Source organism: Sciurus vulgaris, assembly GCF_902686455.1.
Source record: "Sciurus vulgaris genome assembly, chromosome: 2".
NCBI lineage: Eukaryota > Metazoa > Chordata > Mammalia > Rodentia > Sciuridae > Sciurus > Sciurus vulgaris.
In genome coordinates this window covers 183464660-183483312 of record NC_136462.1, presented here as the reverse complement: position 1 = coordinate 183483312, position 18653 = coordinate 183464660, and the positions used below count along the sequence as shown (strand labels likewise).

General features: G+C 43.2%; 1 protein-coding gene across 1 annotated transcript in view; it reads right to left on the bottom strand.

The window, feature by feature from the left end:
- Positions 1 to 18653, bottom strand: part of CTNNBL1 (catenin beta like 1) — a 151890-nt gene that overhangs the window by 97221 nt on the left and 36016 nt on the right. The window contains exons 4-5 of the mRNA XM_079126989.1: positions 12032 to 12194; positions 3515 to 3604 (exon numbers count right to left, since the gene is read on the bottom strand). Of these exons, the coding sequence (XP_078983115.1) occupies positions 3515 to 3604; positions 12032 to 12194 (253 nt within the window). The remainder of the gene's footprint in view (positions 1 to 3514; positions 3605 to 12031; positions 12195 to 18653) is intronic.

The window sequence follows — 18653 nt, the reverse complement described above, 5'->3', positions numbered from 1 at the left end:
AAGCAGAGTCAATGAAGGGTAAGAACGGGCTCTTCGTATCAAAGCCACGTTGGTGAAACCCTTTATGACTCCTAGCCAGTGTGTGGTCCAGTCACACTTCCACCTGCTCTGGCTGCCGCGCCTCCTGGCCCTCTCACAGGTAGGCCATGGCCAGCACCCGCAGCTCTGTAGTCAGCCCTGATTCCTCTCCATGAGTCGTGACTCCTCCATCCTCTTCATTTCACAGAAGCCTCAATCTCTCACAGCCCTTTTTGATACTCTGCCTCAAATTACCATTACTTACTTTTTCTTAAAAAAAAAAAAAACAAACCCTAACTCTTTATCATTGGATGTCTTATTTAGGCCCATGCCATCTGAATATTTTTTAAAATATTTATTAAAAATGTTTTTTGAAACATATTTGAACTGAAAGTGCTTGAATTTAATAAACCTTCACAAACATCCCACTGTGTGGCAGATGATACTTGTCATTCTAACTTGACATTTACTAACTGTTTAATATCTGCCAGACATGATACCTTTACAACAATAAAGGCCCACATTTACTAGCCATAAATATCTCAATTATCCCTCATGTTGGCACTGTGCAATGGGCACTACTGTTATCTCCATTTTACAGACAAAAAAGCCAAGTATGGAGTGGTCGGGTAGCCTTCCCAAGGACATGGTAAGTGACAGAACCACCACTTTGCTCCCCCAACTGAGACCACAACTCAGTGGTCTCACTGAGACTGCTATAATGCAATCTGCCAAATTCCCAGATGTACAAAGTGCTAGGGGAACACGAATTCCACTGAGGTGATAAGTCTGGAAAAACTCAGAAGAGCTAAGGTTGAAGCTGGGCTGTGCAGGAGGAGGAGGGCTCCTGGTGACCTGGAGAAGCGAGGCCAATCAAGCTGCAGGCAGCATAAGAAAGGCACAGGACTCCAAACTCACAGCAAGTCTGGGAAGAGTAAGTAGAAAAGTAACTGCAGGCTAATCACTACTCCAAAGCCATCTTTGGAGAGGTTAGCCAGAGAACTGCCATCAGAGCGATATACCCTCCGGTTTACTATTTGCCAGGAAGGAGTCCACTGGCCAAATCCATGTCTTCCAAAGCACAAACGTGTATTTGCTTTTTGCATGAGGAACACCAGTAGGTGTAAACCAAAATGTAAAACTTCCAAAAAGCCCCAAGAATGCCAGAGCAGCACTCTTTCCCCACAAATGTGCTATTCTATTACTTGAGACTTACAACGGGGAAAAAAGACCAAGGCAATAACTGCAAACTGCACACAACAATAAATCCTGCCACATGCCCTCTAGCCTCTGCTCAAGCAATTCCAGGCTTCCGACATTGGCCCCAAATTAAAACTACGAAGACAACTCAACCCTTGTAATATGAGAATACTTATCAAACTTCTCCCTCAATGTGGCACAAGGGTAGCGAAAAATAAATGGAAGACCACTTGCCGGTTCTGCTCTCTGATATTTAATGGTGCTTTCTGACTGGTTGCAGAAGAACAAATAATACATTGGAGTCTGGAATGTTCAATGTTTGTGATTCACACCAGCCCCACCAGGATAAAGCTGTAAGAATCAAAATCTTAAAATAATATCATCATAAAGAAACTAAACAAACAGAAAACCCTGTATAGCAGCTACCTAATGGCTCCCTAGACTGAGGATGAACTGTTTCTTTCCGAACAGACAATAAAATCTGCAAGATCCAGCCTTTGTTGGTGGGCTTGGTGACACAGAAAGCACAAAGGGGGCTTTTGTGTGAACTGCTGCTCCTGGGTCGGTTTTACATGCAGCAGCCAGGCTAGCTGTTCCTCTCTTGTCTTCTCCATTCACACGGGCAAGGATGGTAATTAGAATCAGCCCAGGGACCAGGCAGGAAGGCTCGTTCAGGGCCACTGTAATTAACCTCTGGAAGGTAAGACTGCACAAATGGTACCGTGGAGACACAGTGCAGGAGCAGCTGCCACAGCCTCCCCTCAGGTGCTCCTCAAAACAAAAGAACACCCCAGCAACATCCCCTGCTTTCTGCACAGTGGTCCCAAGGAAAAATAAAAGCCCTGATCCTACCAAAGTGGCAGTTCACTCCAGGAAGGAGCATGTAAGAAAAATGGCCATAGAAATTTCCATCTCAGTTTCACATGGCCCTACTGGACTCCAGCCTCGCTCTCTGTGAGAGACAGTTCTTCATATCCAGTGGGTTCACAACCCCATCACTCACACCAAATGCCAGCAGCTGGCACAGCACAGGGGAAATTTCTGGTGTCAAGAACCTTAGGAGAAAGGGTAAAGAGGGATGGGTCATACAGCAGTGCAGTCTCTGAACCATCTGGGGCCCCTGTCCAGGCAGTTCTGTCCATCAGTGGTCTTGGATGGGCCAGAAAGCAGCCAAATAAGTACCTGGGCGCTTTCAATGCTAGTGGCTGCAATGATCTTAGATAAACTCTGCAAACTACTCCAAAATTGGCACTTACCTCATTACCAGAGGAAAGGCAAGGGAAGACAACAGTAGGGAGGGGAGATCCACAGAGCCCTGGGAGCTGGCAGAACTCCACAGGCGAGTCAGGGTCGGAGGCTGGACCAGACCCACTCCCGCCACAGGCCAACGGTGGTGCCTGCTCAGTTTGGAGCCTTCTCTGACCCTCTCTGGCAAGGGAGTCTGGTGTGGTGGGAAGAGAACTGGGGTGCAGGCTGCAGTCTCAGTGGTCAAAGAACTGGCCAAGTGACCCAAGGGAAACCTCCTTTCCTGCCTCTGGGTCTCCTCGATGTCAGGTGATGAGACCAGAGGGCAATCAGCCAACTGGGTTTAGCTCATGTACCAAGACCTTTGCACTGACTGCTACTTGGAACAAAGGCTGAGGATTCAGAGGCTTTACCTAGCTCCACAAAAAGGAACCCGAAGTCACGAGGCCCTGTGTGCTCCAGGCAAGGGACGCAGCCCTGGTAGATGAGCCCGAAGTCACGAGGCCCTGTGTGCTCCAGGCAAGGGACGCAACCCTGGCAGATGAGCTCTACGGTTTACTCTCTTTCAACATTCTCCAATGCCTCTCTGATGACCAGCTCAACAATACCCTTCCACATGGGATTACAAAACCCCAAAGAGAAAATAAACGTCAGTGGAGGCTCTTAGTAGAAAGGTCAGTAGTGGTACAATAAGGGACGGGGAGCATGGAGTCAAAGAGGACACAGGTTCAAATCCCAGCTCTGTGACCACAGGGATGGCTTTCCACCTCTCTAAGCCTCAGCAATAATACCCATCAGAAGGACGTAGCCAGGAGGGAACAGAGGGAACAGGATGAGCAATGGCCTGCTTGCAAGAGTGCTACCTTTCCATAGCCCTTGACTGACGTGTCCCACAGAGTCCAGACCCCCTACAAGATGCACTTCCATGTCTGCCTCTACCATTCCAACCAGCCCAGCCACAAAATTCTACTGACACCACTCAGATACGATGGTGGGGACAATGCCAACGCCTTAAGCAAACCTGCAAAACCCCAGGGGATGTGCAACTTACCAGCGCATCGATGAGGACTTCTGCTCCCTCTTCACTCTCGTGGAGGGTGTCAATATCTGTCAGTTCCTGAAGCAAGTCAACCACAGCGATGGACACATGTGGCAAGTGTTAAGGGATCACGCACGTACTGGAACCTACAGATGTGTCACGAACATCCGAAGTCCTCTGTTTCCTCGTCAGTTGCTTCATCTCCATTTATCCTTAAAACACTCTGGATTTAATCAACCTCTCTTCAACAAGGTCCCTCCCCCAGTGGGTGCTCAGTCAGCAGGCAACCGAAGTACTCAGGCTCCTTCCTGATGCCGCCTTCCTGGCAACTTATTCCATAACTTCACTGCAAGAATTTCCAAACTAAAGAGATTACTTGGGAGGTTGCTTTTCTAGTGAGAAACGGGCCAACATCTTTAACCCTATCTCATAATTTAAACTCTTGAAGCTCAGTGTCACTTTTACTACCTGGTACTGTTCACCTTGAAAGGCAGTGGAGGTGGTTGGCACTCTCCAGGGAATCCTCAGAGATCAGGCAGGACGAAGTCGGTTGGAGAAACAGCAAGAATGGTTACATGGGGCACCACTGGGCCCACCCACCTTCTCCCCTTGAACTCCACACTACCTTGAACTTAGGGTAAAGGTAACACGGGCACCAGCCCCTAGGTAAAAAAAGGAGAAAGAGGCTGGGGTCGAGGCTCAGTGGTAGAGCACCTGCCTAGCACACGGAGGCACTGAGTTCCGTCCTTAGCACCACATAACAATAAATAAATCAAATCAAGGTACTGTGTCCTTCTACAACTAAAAAAAAATTTTTTTTTAAAATAACAGGAGAAAGAGAGGGAGGTATAAGGGAAATAAAACACAAAAGGGAGAAAAAAGGAATCATGTCTGGAAACTGGAAGGCAGAACTGAACTTAGAACTAAGATTCCCTTTCCCCACCTGGAAATGCATGCACACACATGCACGTGCATGCACGCACGCGCGCGCATACAGACACACACACACACACACACACACCCTTGTAGGGTCAACCTGCATTCACTGACTGCTGTGATACATGAAACACTACACCATGATAAAGGCATTTTGGGCCTCAGTCTCCTCATCTGTAAAGTGATAAAGCTAGAAAAACAAAGCCAATTTAAAAAAATCATACAGCACAGGCAATAACAACATGCAACAAACAAGGAACCAGACACCACAACTGCAGGCACCCTGAATTGAGCTGGGAGACTTAGAATAACTAACTAGAAAAAGACTGGTCAGAAAATAAGCAACTAAATAGATGAGAGCTGGTAGGCTAGAAAGCAAAACCACAGGAACGAAAGTGAAGAAACCAGAATGTACAAAGGCCTCTGCAGAGGAGAGGGCAGAGGGCCCAGGAAGGGAGGAGTTATAATTATGAGAAGAACACTCTGAAAGAATGACCTCGGCTTGTGAGACACACTACGACCTCGAGTTCAGGGGCTGGGGGCTAGGCAGAGTGGGCAGACGGTGGGCAGCTGGGGAGGGTTGGAGGGACCTGAAGGGGGAAGTCCCGCTCCAGAGCTGCTGCACAGAAGGGACCCAAATGCAAGACAAGGGTCAGAAGCAGGGCAGTTCTACTAGCACCAGAAAAAAATAAAAAGATGCAGGACAGATAAACAAGAACCACAGGACTTGCTAACTGCTAACTGATGTTCTGGGTATTTTATGAACATCTTTTACTGAAAGAAACATTACTTGCAGTGAAAGAGACACTACCAACAGTCGGCTGCAGCTCCCAGTCAGCTGCCACTGTGGGGACCATGTGGTCACCCTATGGTGCCCTGTAGCTAAGTTATGCTAGGCTAGGCTAGGTGTATTACATGAGTTTTCAACCGGAGGGCTTTTTCAGGACACGTAAGTGAAGGAGCATCTGAAAGGTCAACGTATGAGGAGCCAGCAAGCTTGAGAACAGTCATGGGCATCTTGCTTTGTACCTTTAGTGAGCTGCACACTGCCGTAGTTACCATTAGCCAAGCAGTCTTGTGTGAGCCTTAGAGGTATTTCCTTGCAGCTTAATTTCCTTATCTGTAAAATGGGCGTAATGGTCTCTGCCCAGCCTATCCCTCTGCAGACCTACAAGAAACCAAAGTCATCAGGTCTGTCAAAGGCCAGGTGAAGAGATTCAGGTATGAAAGCACAAAATACAGACTAAGTTGAGCCTTCTCACAGAACGTCCAAAGCCCTCGTTATTGCCTTTAGTTTTCCAAGTCTCTAAAATCTAAAATTTAAGCTAACGGTCACATGGTCCTCCTTTCTGGGTCACAATGGGTTGGAAGATCGAAGTTTATATTTCAGCTATGCCAGACATTCAGATGGATGGAGTCCTTATTCAGCCTCTGAGGGCCTGTGAGCCAAATTACCACTTCCTTCTTTGATCAGACTCATGCCATGCTCACAGATGTGTCACATTAAACCTAGAAACTTAAAAAAAAGAAAGAAAAGATTTTGACAATAGTAGTGATTTTATATAATAATAGGATAAATGTCTTAACTTTAACCAAGAAAATTGGTTTGTTATAACGTTCCAGTGAATTATCCCCTACATTTCTGTCTCAGTTGAGAAGTTTAACAGGAGATCATCTCTTCACCAGGTCTGGCAAACATCTCAGGAATCCGACCTCTAACTGATTTTACATACATCCCTGCCTCTCACAAAATACCATTTCAGCAAGGCAGTAACGAGTCCATACTTGCGATCATCAACCCCCCGGTAATATATGACCCAAAAGACAGAAGATCATTTGAAGACCAGAAAGAGGAATGAGAACCAGAACTACAGATCAACAGACAAATGAAGTCTCAATCTTGATAAGAAAATTCAGCTTTGCTCTGCCACCCACCTAGCTTTTCTTCACAAGCAGAGGCTGGGCATGGGTGACATGCTTTTCCACTATAGCTATAATTTCATTTCACAAGGTAAAGGGCTCTCCCGCCCAAGAATAATAGAAGAACAGAGAGCCTGTCTCTCTGTGAATTACTGAAATACAGCTTCTGATAGCCTATTTTGTCATGTCGGGTAGAAAGGCCACCCCACTCACTCCTTCTGTACCTGTCCACTATTAGGGCAATAAGCTAGTACAACAGCGAAGTCAAAAAGACCAGCCAGGTACAAAATGGTCCATAACACAATGGATCCTGGAGAAAAAGTGGTGTTTACTTCTATTTTTTGGCTCGACATATTTGTTATTTGGCCTGATACCACTTGGAGTCTTGGTACAGAAACTGAGTGTTAATCTTAGTAATCTCCAATGAGATGTGTCCACAAGGAACAAAGTTATTAAAAAGTAAAAAAAAAAAAAAAAAAAAAAAGAGGAAGAGGAATAAGATGCATTAAGCAGATGGTTTTCTACAAGTAATTTCAAAAAGGTTTTCTTAAGAAAATTAACCAGTATCAATGCAGAGAATATAAATGATTTAATGCAACAAATATGGCTTCTTAAAATTGTTTTGTCTTAGATAGGACAGTGATTAAATACAGCTCCACTGATGCAGGTGAATTTCAAACACAAAGTGGTCTGTTTCTCTTAAAATAGCTGGCACAAAGCTACTCATAACAAACCTGGACTCTTAATTTTATCCCAATCCTAGATCAAACTCATATGAAAAAAATGCATTCATTCAACATTAATACCCATTAACTGCTGTGGACACCGTTATGACATAGGGAAAACGTCCAAAGCAGGCTAACTTTCCAGGGACATGGACTTCACCTTATCCTCATAAACAGGATAACTAAACTGCCACTTTGGCACATTTTTATCTAACATGCCTAACTTCACAGCATATTTAGCAGGCTCAAAAAAAGGGAGGGGAGAGGTGGCTTATCAAAACATATTATCAAGGACGTCAGATGACAAATGAGAAAAAGAAGTCAATTTTTTCAGGTGCAATTTTGATTGTGGAAATATCAAAACAAGAATAACTCCTAGCAAAACAAAAGCTCAAGATATGCAAGCCTCATTAGTGCCTGCAGGAAAGCCCTGGAGCAATACCCCTCTGACCCAGTCCAATTAGGACAGAGCCCCTGAGGAGGCTCAAACCCTTCCCAGCCCAATTCTCCTCATTAACCCTAGGTCTCTAACACGAGGGGCCCTGCTCTACCGTGCACCCCCAATGGGAAGATAAGGTATGTCTTAGCCAGTTTGCTCCACTTTAGCATTATCAGACTCGAACTACTGAGGTTCAATTGATCCGTTTGCCTTAAAACAACAGTAACAACAACAACAAAAAACTGCTCCTTCTTTTCGAGGGTTCCAAGGCAATTCTTCACAAAATCCGACTGAACAAATCTGCAAGTCCTCCTGGATTTCTAAACTCTGAGAAAACTAAACAATAATTTAGACAATACTGGTCATGACCACTCCCTAAAATTATTCCACATAAAAGGGAGCTATTCCATCTGCACCAATGATCTCAATAACTAACATACAAATTTCTCTCTTCCCACCTATTAGTATGCAACACACTGTATTGATGACTTAAGTAAACATTACAATGAGACCTCATTTTTCTGAATCACAAAGGGTGGAGAGAAAGCAGTTTTAATAAAATTTGGTTTAGATTACTGTATATTTTTTTTAAGTGAAAGAATAGGGCACTTAGCTGGGGAGCTGTAGTCATTATCAAAACAAACAAACAAAAACAAAACCAAAAACATGGACCTGATATCCTGACAGGCTTGTAAAGACTACATAAGCAGCCAGCAAGGCCACATCAGCTTCCAACATATGAAGAATGGCAGTTTCCTCTGCAAAAGTAGAGACCCTGATAACAAACCTGAAATGCCCTCTAGTCTCCACATCTATCAAAAGCGTCCATCACCAATCCCCAATTCCCTGACCAGCCCCGAGTCAGAGGTGACCTACACCTCCTAAGAGCTCCAACGGCGTTTCCTCAGCACTTGACCGCTAAGGCCACAGGGGTGGTAAATTGTGTGTTTTGCTCTCAACTCTAGTTATCATTCTCGTTTCCCTAGTACCATGCGACATGCTTATCAGACAAAGCAGGAACCCCCCAAACACCAGTGATCTACCAAAGACGACTAGAAAGGACTCTGCGGACTTGTCACGCGGGATAAGAACACGGCAAATGACAAACACAAGATGTTTATGAAGATGGTGCCATGGTGACTTTTATCTATTTTTTGTAGAAGGGGTGCTCATCCACCGTCTGGAGTCTTATCTTCCCTGTTTTATTCCTCCTTGTTCCTTTAGGCAACAGAAAATCTGACTCAAGCCAGGCCACAAAAACTGGTGTTTTTAGCAATACCTTGGAAAACTATCTTTCAGTGTACCTTTGGTTTTATTTTTCTGTAGAAACACTCTAAATGGTTCATTAAAAAGGAGCCCTAAATATGTTCAAATGATTTGTTTTACAGAAAATTGTTTTAAAAAGCAGTATTTTGAAAAGGCAGCAGCTGTTGGGTTCCCCTTATGTTCCCTCCAAAAGCATTCAGAGCAACCCTTCACTGCCAGGGGAGCTGTGCCTCCACCCCAGCTCTTCACAGACCAGGATTCCACCCTGCAGCCAACCTCAGGTGCCGGCTGGGCTCCCCTCTCCTGGGGGAGACGGCCAGAAGCACTGACAAGCCGCACCGGCAGCAGCGATGCAGAGCGCCAGAACCAACTCTGGAGCAGCGTCTCACGGTTGAAAGGACAGAGGCACAAGCTGTTTTCTCGCATCCTCCACCTCTTAAGGTTGCAACAAACCAGCCCCTGATCCAATTAAAATCCCTACAGTTCATGTTTTCTCCGAGAAGGACAAAGCAAAGATGACCTGTGCGCTTGCTGGGAACATAACCAGTCATGTATGGTCCTGGCTGATAAATGAAGAGTTAAAAAAGATTAAAAATTTAAGTCACAACTGCCATGAAATTGTTTATTCATGGTAAGGTGTTTTGGGCAGTTACAGCTGTACAACAGTAAATTGTTAACAACCATTTCCTGAAGAAAAATTTCCATTATAGATCACAGAGAAGACAAGAAGCAGAGCGCAACGTGCAGGGAGATGGGGTTCCGCCAGGCAGAGCATGTCAGCTGCGAGTCAAGAGGGCCCATCCTTCCCTGAAATCATGAAAAACTGTACTGTGAGGAGGATGACATTTACCCTAATTGCTGCATCTAATTAAAATTAAGGTAATTAAAAAATTTCAATGCACTTTAAATGTGACGTAGGGCATAATTAGATTTTTAAAAATATCGTGAGGGCAGTTGGGTGAAGGTTAGCATACAAGACGGGGGAACAGCTTAGCTCTCAGAAAACAAGAGGGAATGGCAGTCTGTCAGAGGTATTATAGGGGGATGTGTTTCTTCCTTTTTAAAGACCAGAACTTAACAACATGGAACATCTGCGCCCTTGCCTTTCCCAAGTATGCCTACGTGGAGCGTGCTTCTCGTGTCAGTCTTCTCCCCAGCGGGAACCGGCTGGTGAATCAGCAAAATGTCAGTATCTTTGGAAAGCTGCTACTATTATTTTGAGTTAGCAGGAAGAGAAAAAACAATGAGAGCTGTGTTTCCAGAAACATAACAGGTGATTCTGGCATTAATTCACAGGATAAGGTATGCCTAAGCCACTCTGCTGGAGATGTGGTAAAGCCCTCAGGGAGGACTCCAGAAATGCAGAATGGGACATCAGCACCTGGAGTGCCAGCCTTGACCTCCACAGTTAGCTATCCAGCACCTGGCCTCAGACTTGTCACCACATAAACAAATAGGGCACGAGGCTAAGTTACTGCTAAGGTCTGAAGGGATTCCGAAAGCTACCATTCTATAGGTGACTTGAAAGTAAAGTCACGACTTGAATGCCAAGCACTAAATTCATGAGAACCACTTCGGTCTTTGAATAGGATCCGTCATATGGTAGATAACTGCTACAGAATAAATGTTCACATCCTCCCCAAAACCTGTGTGTTGAAACCTGATTCCCAGTGTGATGTGTCTGGAGGTGGGGCCTTTGGGAGGTGCCCCCACCGATGAGAGGAGTGCTCTTGTGAAAGGCCCAGCAAGCTCCCCACCCCTCACCACAGGAGGATACAGTGGACTGTCTGTGAACCAGGAAATGTGCCCTCATCAGATGCCAAAACTGCCAGTGCCTGGATTTTGCACTTCCCAGAATCCAAAACTATGAAAAGCAAATTTCCACTACTTCCCAGTCACCCAGTTTATGCATTTTGTTATAGCAGCCCAAACTGACTAAGATGATGCCTACTGTATGATACTGCTTGTGCATCCAGTACAGCTCATGGCTCCTTGGGGTCCAGGGTGGTGCCCGGAACATCACAGACACTCATGTCTACGGAATGAATCCAGGAGACCTTCCATCAAGCTCGCACTGACACAAGTTAATCAATTAGGGTTCTCATATAACCCACACCCCAACAGCAACCCCTGATGAACACAGTCCTCAGCCTGGCGACCAGCAGAGCAATTCTCAACACTGCCTAACATTACATGGAAGTATCAGAAATGTCTTAAGATTGCCCTTCAAGGAATCTGCATTAAAATTACTCACTGATTTATTCTATGAGAATTATCAGGCAGAAAAGAACCAAGTCAGACATGCTCTCAGGAGAGAGATTACCAACAGGATGAAAATAACATGAAGCAGCAGCAGAGTTCCCATGAATATCACTCAAGCAGACTAACTACATTTGTCTCTTACCTCTGGAAATCTGGAGTCAAACAGAACAACTATTGGAGGAAATTTTGGCTTAATGAACATAACCCTGTCCACAGGCACATCAAAATTGTTTTACATTAAACCTGTTGCACACTTGACGGCAAAGACAAAGGATGAAATGGTTTTGGAAGTCATGACTCAAATTCACTTGTAAGGAACATTTACCAAGTGCCTACTGTGAGCAACAGGAACCTGCTTGGCACTCCAACAGCTTCTTGGGTACTCTCAACAACATGGAGAGCCAAAAGTTACGAACTCTGGTTTTGCAGGTGAGGTGAGGCACATTTTATATAAGAAGTGAAACTGGGAGTCAAACCTGGCTTGTCTGCTTAGGTCTAATGTTCTTTACTGGGCACACAGACTTTTTAAGGCACTGGAATATAGCAGTGGACAAAACAGATGAGCTTTCCTGTCCTCAGGACATCCCAGTGTGATTTCTGCCACAGCTCACTGCCTCCTCTAGTCAACTCCACTGGGCCATCTGTTAGCAGAATGATGTCTAGATCAACACATTCAAATCTGTCTGCCCTTGCCTCAATAAGGGGCTTCCAAATTCAGCTCCTGAAAATTAATGCTGCTAATGTACGAACAGATACATCATTATGAATTCTAGTACTAATAAAAGCAAATAGGACAATTAAGGATTTGCCCAAGGTTTGTTAACAGATAAAAACTAGATTTTCAGATGAGTAAAGAGCTGTGCGTGTTTCAAGATGGAAGATAATTAGAATGGAAATAGAACAGCAGACGTGACAGCACACATCAGCAGATAGACAGGAGAAGAGCGTAAACAGCACCCCCTCCCCGAGCCAGCCCTCTACTGAGGACAGATCTGAAAGGATATCTGTATTATCGTGTCCCAGCAACCCAAGAAGCGACTGCACAGCATTCAGCTCCACCAGGAGGTGGTACAGGTCTGGCATGGTGGCCACCACGTGCATCTCCTGAATGATGTCATTCAGGTCCAGCTCGGACTCCATGAACCTAGGAGAGGAGAAGAAGACAGCGTCATTGAAAGGAAAGGGCACTGCTGGCTCTGAGGAGCAACAGCAACACAGACAGACAGAGAGACAATCTGTCAAAGTGTCTACGACAGACCAACCAAGAAGTACACCCATCCAAACATCATACTGTCACACAATTTCCTTGGGAAATCGATTTCCTCATTACAAAAATCAATCTTGGGTTCAGATCTCATTACAGGGTCCCCCTTACTCCTGTGGTCACAAGCTGCCTTTTAGAGGCTCTTGACGCATTTTGCAGCATTAAATGATCTGCATGCCAGTCCTATGGATTTGCAACCAATACTCCTTGGTGCAGCAATTCTCTCTGGCCCTGAACTAGCTATCCCACCAATCCAAAAGGGGTTTCTTTTCCTCCCCTCTTCAGGTCAAAAGCCAATTATTTCTCTCACCCACAGAAGGATAGTGGGATTCTGCACCTCCCCAAAATTTCTCCACCATGACACCTTCCCCAGCATGACCCTCACTCACATTCTACACTAGGACCTCTCAGCAGCCTGTGCCCAGGCACGAAGCACTGAGCTACTTTGCATTCACTTTGCACACCCTCCCCTAGTGCCTGACACATAAGGAACAACCATTAAGCCGCAGGTGAACAAGACAGAAAGGTCTGTTCTGAGAAGGAAATAAGCAGATCCATGTAAAGCAACTGAATGGAGTGATCGGAGGAAGTGGTGGTTAAACACAGCCTGGGGTCAGACCACCTAGGTTTAAACCTGGCCTACCCACTTACTAGATCTCTCTAGATCTCAGTATCTTCACCTATAAATGGGGACAATAATGTTACCTGTGTCACAGGGCTACTGGAAGGCATAAAAGTAAAAACACACAAAGCACTTAGAATGACATCTAGCACAGAAGAGGCACTCTGTATTTGTTCCCATTGTTCCTACACCGTATTCCTGCTTTTAACATGACATATCCACCTTCTCCTCTACAATGTAAGCTTCTTAAAGACAGGAAGCATACTTTTTTGTCACATATACACACAGTTGCCTACCTTCACTGAATAGAGGTCCAAAGGAAAGGGAGCATAAGCAGGGGCTCTTGAAGTCACATGAGACTCAACAACATACAGACGTTGAGGCCTGGGCAGATACCAGATCTAGACATCTAGATTCCATAAGGGGCAAAATTGGAAACTATGATTTTTCAAAATTTGCCCATATTTTAGATGATATCCCTTACCATCGTTTTTCCCCATTATTTCTAATGATAACATTTGTATTTTTTTCTAATTGCAAAATACTACTTTTTATAGAAAACAGGAAAAAGAACAACAAGACCTCAAAAAGTAAACAGAAAAAGGGCATGGTGACACACACCTGTAATCCCAGCTACTCAGGAGGCTGAGGCAGGAGGGTTGCAAATTTGAGGCCAACCTGGGCTACTTAGCAAGGCCCTGACATTAAAAAAAAAAAAAGAAGAAAGAAAAGAAAAGAAAAAGGAAAAAAAAGGGGGGGGGGGGACATTGCTGGAGGGTATGCCTTAGTGGCAACACACCTGCTCAGCATGCATGAGGCCTGGGGTTCAATCCCTACTACCCCAAAAAAAATAAATAAATAAAATAAAGGGGAAAAAGGAAATGGAAATCATTCATAACCCTATAAATGAGAAATTCTCATTAGTAACATGCTGGTGTGTTTCTCAACTCAGCCTTTTTCTCCCCAAAGTTATGCAGCATATAGTTCTAAACTCAAGTTCTGCTGCTGGTGGTAACACGGTTGAACAATTTCCCCTTCATTAACCATTCTTGGACAGCGGGACAGGCAATACCTGATGAGCGGTTGTCAGTGGCTCTCCTTCTCCCAGGGCAAAACCTCTCACTAACCACAGCCCTCCTCCCGGAAGAGCCCAGACACAGCTGCAGAATCCCTCACTGCAGCGCTGGTAGACAAGAAGTCTACCAGTCAATCACAGCGCGCAGGAGACTGAGTTTATCTGCAATTCTTGTTCTAAATCATAAATTTTAAATAGCTACATAGTATATTCCCTTGTGCTGTTGTACCATAATTTATTTAACCAATCCCCTTTGCCAGACATGCGGATGGCTTCTAATTTTTCCCCCATAACAAATGACACTTAGAGGCAAGCATTTCTAATTAACATGTTAGGATAAATTCCCAGGAAGGAAAGTGCCAAGGCAAAGAGTATACATGACTTAACAGATTTTGACATGTTCTGCCAGAAAGGTAACAGTATTGTAGGAGGGGTCTGATTCCTTTGTCCTCTTCACAGGCAGTATTATTTACTTAAAATCACCTCCAGTACAAGAAATAAGGCTTTTTAAAACTTTTGCATTTCACACACTAAAATGGTTAAAATTCTTCTAATGTTTACTATTTGGGTTTATTTGTCCATTTTAAAATCAGGGGCTTATCTTGATTACTGATTTATAAATGCTCTCTATATTAAGAAAATTAAGCTATCATATGTTGCAAAAAAAAAAAAAATAAAAAACAAGAGAAAAGTATTTGCCCTTTAATTTGTGCACTGTTTTCTGACATAATGATTTATATTTATTTATTTACTTACTTGCTTACTTTTTGATATTCATAAAGGTTTTCAAAAGCTCAGCTAGTCAATTTTTGTATTTATGAACTCTATTTTACATGTATCCTCAGCAAAGTCTTTTCTACATTAAGATAAGATATATTTTATGGTGTACTTTTTTGATTATATATATTTAAATGTTTAATCCATCTGAATTTTAATGTATGATATAGGCTAAAGGATCAAATTTCATTTTCTGCAAGTATTTAGCCATCTGCCCCAATATGATAACTCTATCCTTTCCCCATACATTTGAAAACATGCCATCTATCACACATTAAATTTTGGGTTTCTTTTGGTTTTGTTTTGTTTTATTTTGTTTTTGCAGGGCTGGGGATTGAACCCAGGGCCTTGTGCTTGAGAGGCAAGCACTCTGCCAACTGAGCTATATTCCCAGCCCTCACATTAAATTTTAATGCATATTTTAATCTGTTTTTTGGACTTTTCACTCCACATCACTAGTTTATCTGCTAATTTCTAAGCCAGGATGCACCTCCAGGTGGTTATAGCTTTACAGTATGTTTAATGTCTGTTATTGCAAAACACTCCCTTGTTAATCTTTTTCAGTGCTTCCTTGTCTACTCTCACCTGTTTATTCTTCAAAGTAAATATCATAATTTTGAAAATGAAAATTCTCCCCCAATACCATCTTTTTTAAAAAAAAAAAAAGAAGACTCCTTCCTTTGTGCTTGCAAATAGATTACTTTTTAAGATCACTATTCCCCATCACCTGAAGTGTGTAAGCCAAGTCAAAATCATGAATCAGAAGCACTGGTGCAAAGGTGGGGGGTGTAACTTAGTGGTAGAGTGTTTGCCTTCCATGTATGAGGCCAGGGTTCCATCCCCAGAACTGCAAAAACAAAACAAAGGTTGCTGCAGAAGGATTCATATTCCAGGGCAGCAAAACAGCACAATCTCAGAACCCAATAGCTTACCAAGCTTCTAAGGCTCATTTGTCTTAGATGGTACTTCAAAAAAAAAATACTTCGAATAATAACTTGACCAAAGATTTTTTATAGTCCATCCAGAAGAACTGGTGAAGGAGACTGAACACTAGAAAGTAATAAACAAAACTGTGCAGAGTACCAAGACAAGACTTGGGGATCTGCATGGGAATCAGGAAACAAGTGTCGGACTCGGGGGGAAGCCTCCAAAGGAGTCCTATAGAGCTCTGCCCTCAGGCCTCTTTAGATCAACGATTTTGTTTTATTTTTACTCTTTGATCAGTGAATTGGGTGAACATATTGAGAAGACACACTTAACAAATGTCACACTAACAAAAGTTTAAAAAGACAGTGAACACCGCAGCTGACAGAATCAACTCCAAAGTTCCTGACAGGTAATAATGATGTACCAAATCTAACTGGGGGAAAATTACCTGGGATCCATGAAGAAAACTGCACTGAACCAAAAAGTCAAGCATAAATGTATGCAGTAGGAAACGTGCAGTTTCACAAGAGCACGAGTGTAGAAAACACTTGATGGTTTTAGCCAACTGTAACTGCAATACAAAGTAGAAGATGAGAAGGTTCTGCCAGGACAGGCCTACTTTGTACTCATCTCTGGCCCCCAGCACCCGCCATACTTGCTGGTCCACCAGGAAACTCAGCAGGTGCCTGCCAAAGGAAGGAGCAAAGGAAAGCAGTGACCACAAATGCTACTGTGGTTTTAGGGTGCTTAAAAGACAAAGGCTCTCGTGCCAGTCAGACAACCCTGAAAGTTTGGACATCTGTCCTAGGAACCATAACTTGGGGAGGATATGGAAACTAACTCTGGGAGCAACCAAGATTACAAATAGTTTAGATATACTCTCAAATTTGTTGAAATTCTTTCTCATTCTTAGTTGAAATCTTAAGTCAGAACTGCCAAATGATGGAATAGGTTTCTTTGAAACCTAGATCCTTGCCACTCAGAATAGTTTAAAAAAAAAAAAAAAAAAGGTAATATTAAAACACACACACCAAGACCTAAATGGTTTCTTCCAACTTTGTAATTCTTCTTTCAAATATATGGTATTAACCCAATGTTTTTAAGTTTAAAAAGTCATAAAATGATCAAAACATAATAAAGCAGCAGAAACAAAATTGGAAAACATCACAATACTACTACGGGGTCCAGTGTTACGTAGGCAACAAGATATGGCAGTAAATGCCTGGACTTGTGAATAAGACTCACCGGGGTCATTCTCCCAGCCACACTATTTACTGGCCGTGTGACCCTGAGCAGTGTCAACAAATATTTCAGGCACGTACTAGGTGCCAGTCACTATTCAAGGTACTGAGAACACAACAGGTAGCAAGGTAATCCCAGTTTTTGGCTTCTTCAAGCCCCCAGTCTAGCACGAATATAACGATCTATTACAATTAATTGTAAGGACACCAGTACTGCCAGGAGAAGTGCCACTGGAACACAGAACACGTGGTCCCAACCTGGTCAAGGAAGACAGAACGTTAACCACTTATCTCTAAACCCCGATTTCCTTATTTTCATAGCTGAATTACAGTGAGAATTAAAAGATACTATATTTAAAGTGCCTAATCATATTATTTTTGTCACAGAGTAAGTGCCAAATAAATCTGTGTACCCTCAAGTTGGCCATGCTGTGCCAAAGATAATTTTCTTCTATTTTGCTGACAAAGTACAGCCTACTCGTTTAAAGCACAGACTACTATTTGCAGAGAGCTGTCTAGGTATTCGGCGTACATGACTTGGCGCACTTTCTGCAATAGAGGACTCCTAGCTGGGTAAGGACCAAGCGAGAAGCCACAGAAAGCAATAGAGCAACATATTTAAACAGTAAAACAGGATGAGAGGGGGTCATGGACTCCCTCTGACGTGACAGAATATTCTCCTAGCCTCCCCATGTACACTGGCTTCAGACAGGCAGGCATTCACCTTCAACCATAAGGGTGAACATTAGCAAAGTTCAGAAACACTGGACTAGCAATGCCACAGAAGCCAATGAGGGCTACATCCAACCACACAAGCAGTGATCACGGTCGGGGAATGTGATGTCCTCTCCACCAAATTAAAGCAGCAATTGTCTTGGTGTGGTCCTGGGACACCAGGATGCAGAGAGCAGGGGGCTGAAGGTCCTTCCAGGAGTCCAATCGAAACTACTTTATAGTAATTCTCTTACTTGCCTCTGTCACTCTTATTCTCTTGAGGGTGTACACTGGGTTTTCCAGGCAATTACACAATATCCTGATGGCTAATGGCATATGTGCATGTATGTTCTTCTGTTTTCTAGAATTTTCTAAGGAAAATTTGGGGTACTCAATAATTTAAAGGGCCTGAGACCAAAAAGCTTGAGAATCACTACCCTAGATAACTGCGACCCTGCAGAAATGTAGAGAAGAATAATGAAAGGACTTACTAGGGAAACAACACATGTTACTCCAGTGATATTTGGGAGAAGGATCACACAGGCAAAGCAGGGACTGTGGAAGAATTGTCAATTGAATCTAAAATGAGTCAAATGAAGAGGCGTTTTGGGTATGCAATCAAAATGACAATTGCATATATGGGAAAATAAATTTGGATGTTCCTGATCTCATTTGGAAAGTTTCATTCAAGTATGCTCTAGCAATTTTCATCTTAATTGCACTTCGCCAGTCTGGAGAATTACAAAAGGCACCACACCAGTAAGAATTCAAGAATTCAAAGTTAAAACACCATATAGTTTCCTAACTGCTTTTTGACATGACAAAAATTTCAATTTTATGCATAATTTCAATTTCCACACATTCAGATTTTAAAACTAAAATAGTATATAAATTTTGTCTGAATAGAAAACATTGTTAATTTTTTTAAAAAAAACATTTTCTCAAAAATGGCTTATGAATTGTAACACAGCAGTGCTAAGGTG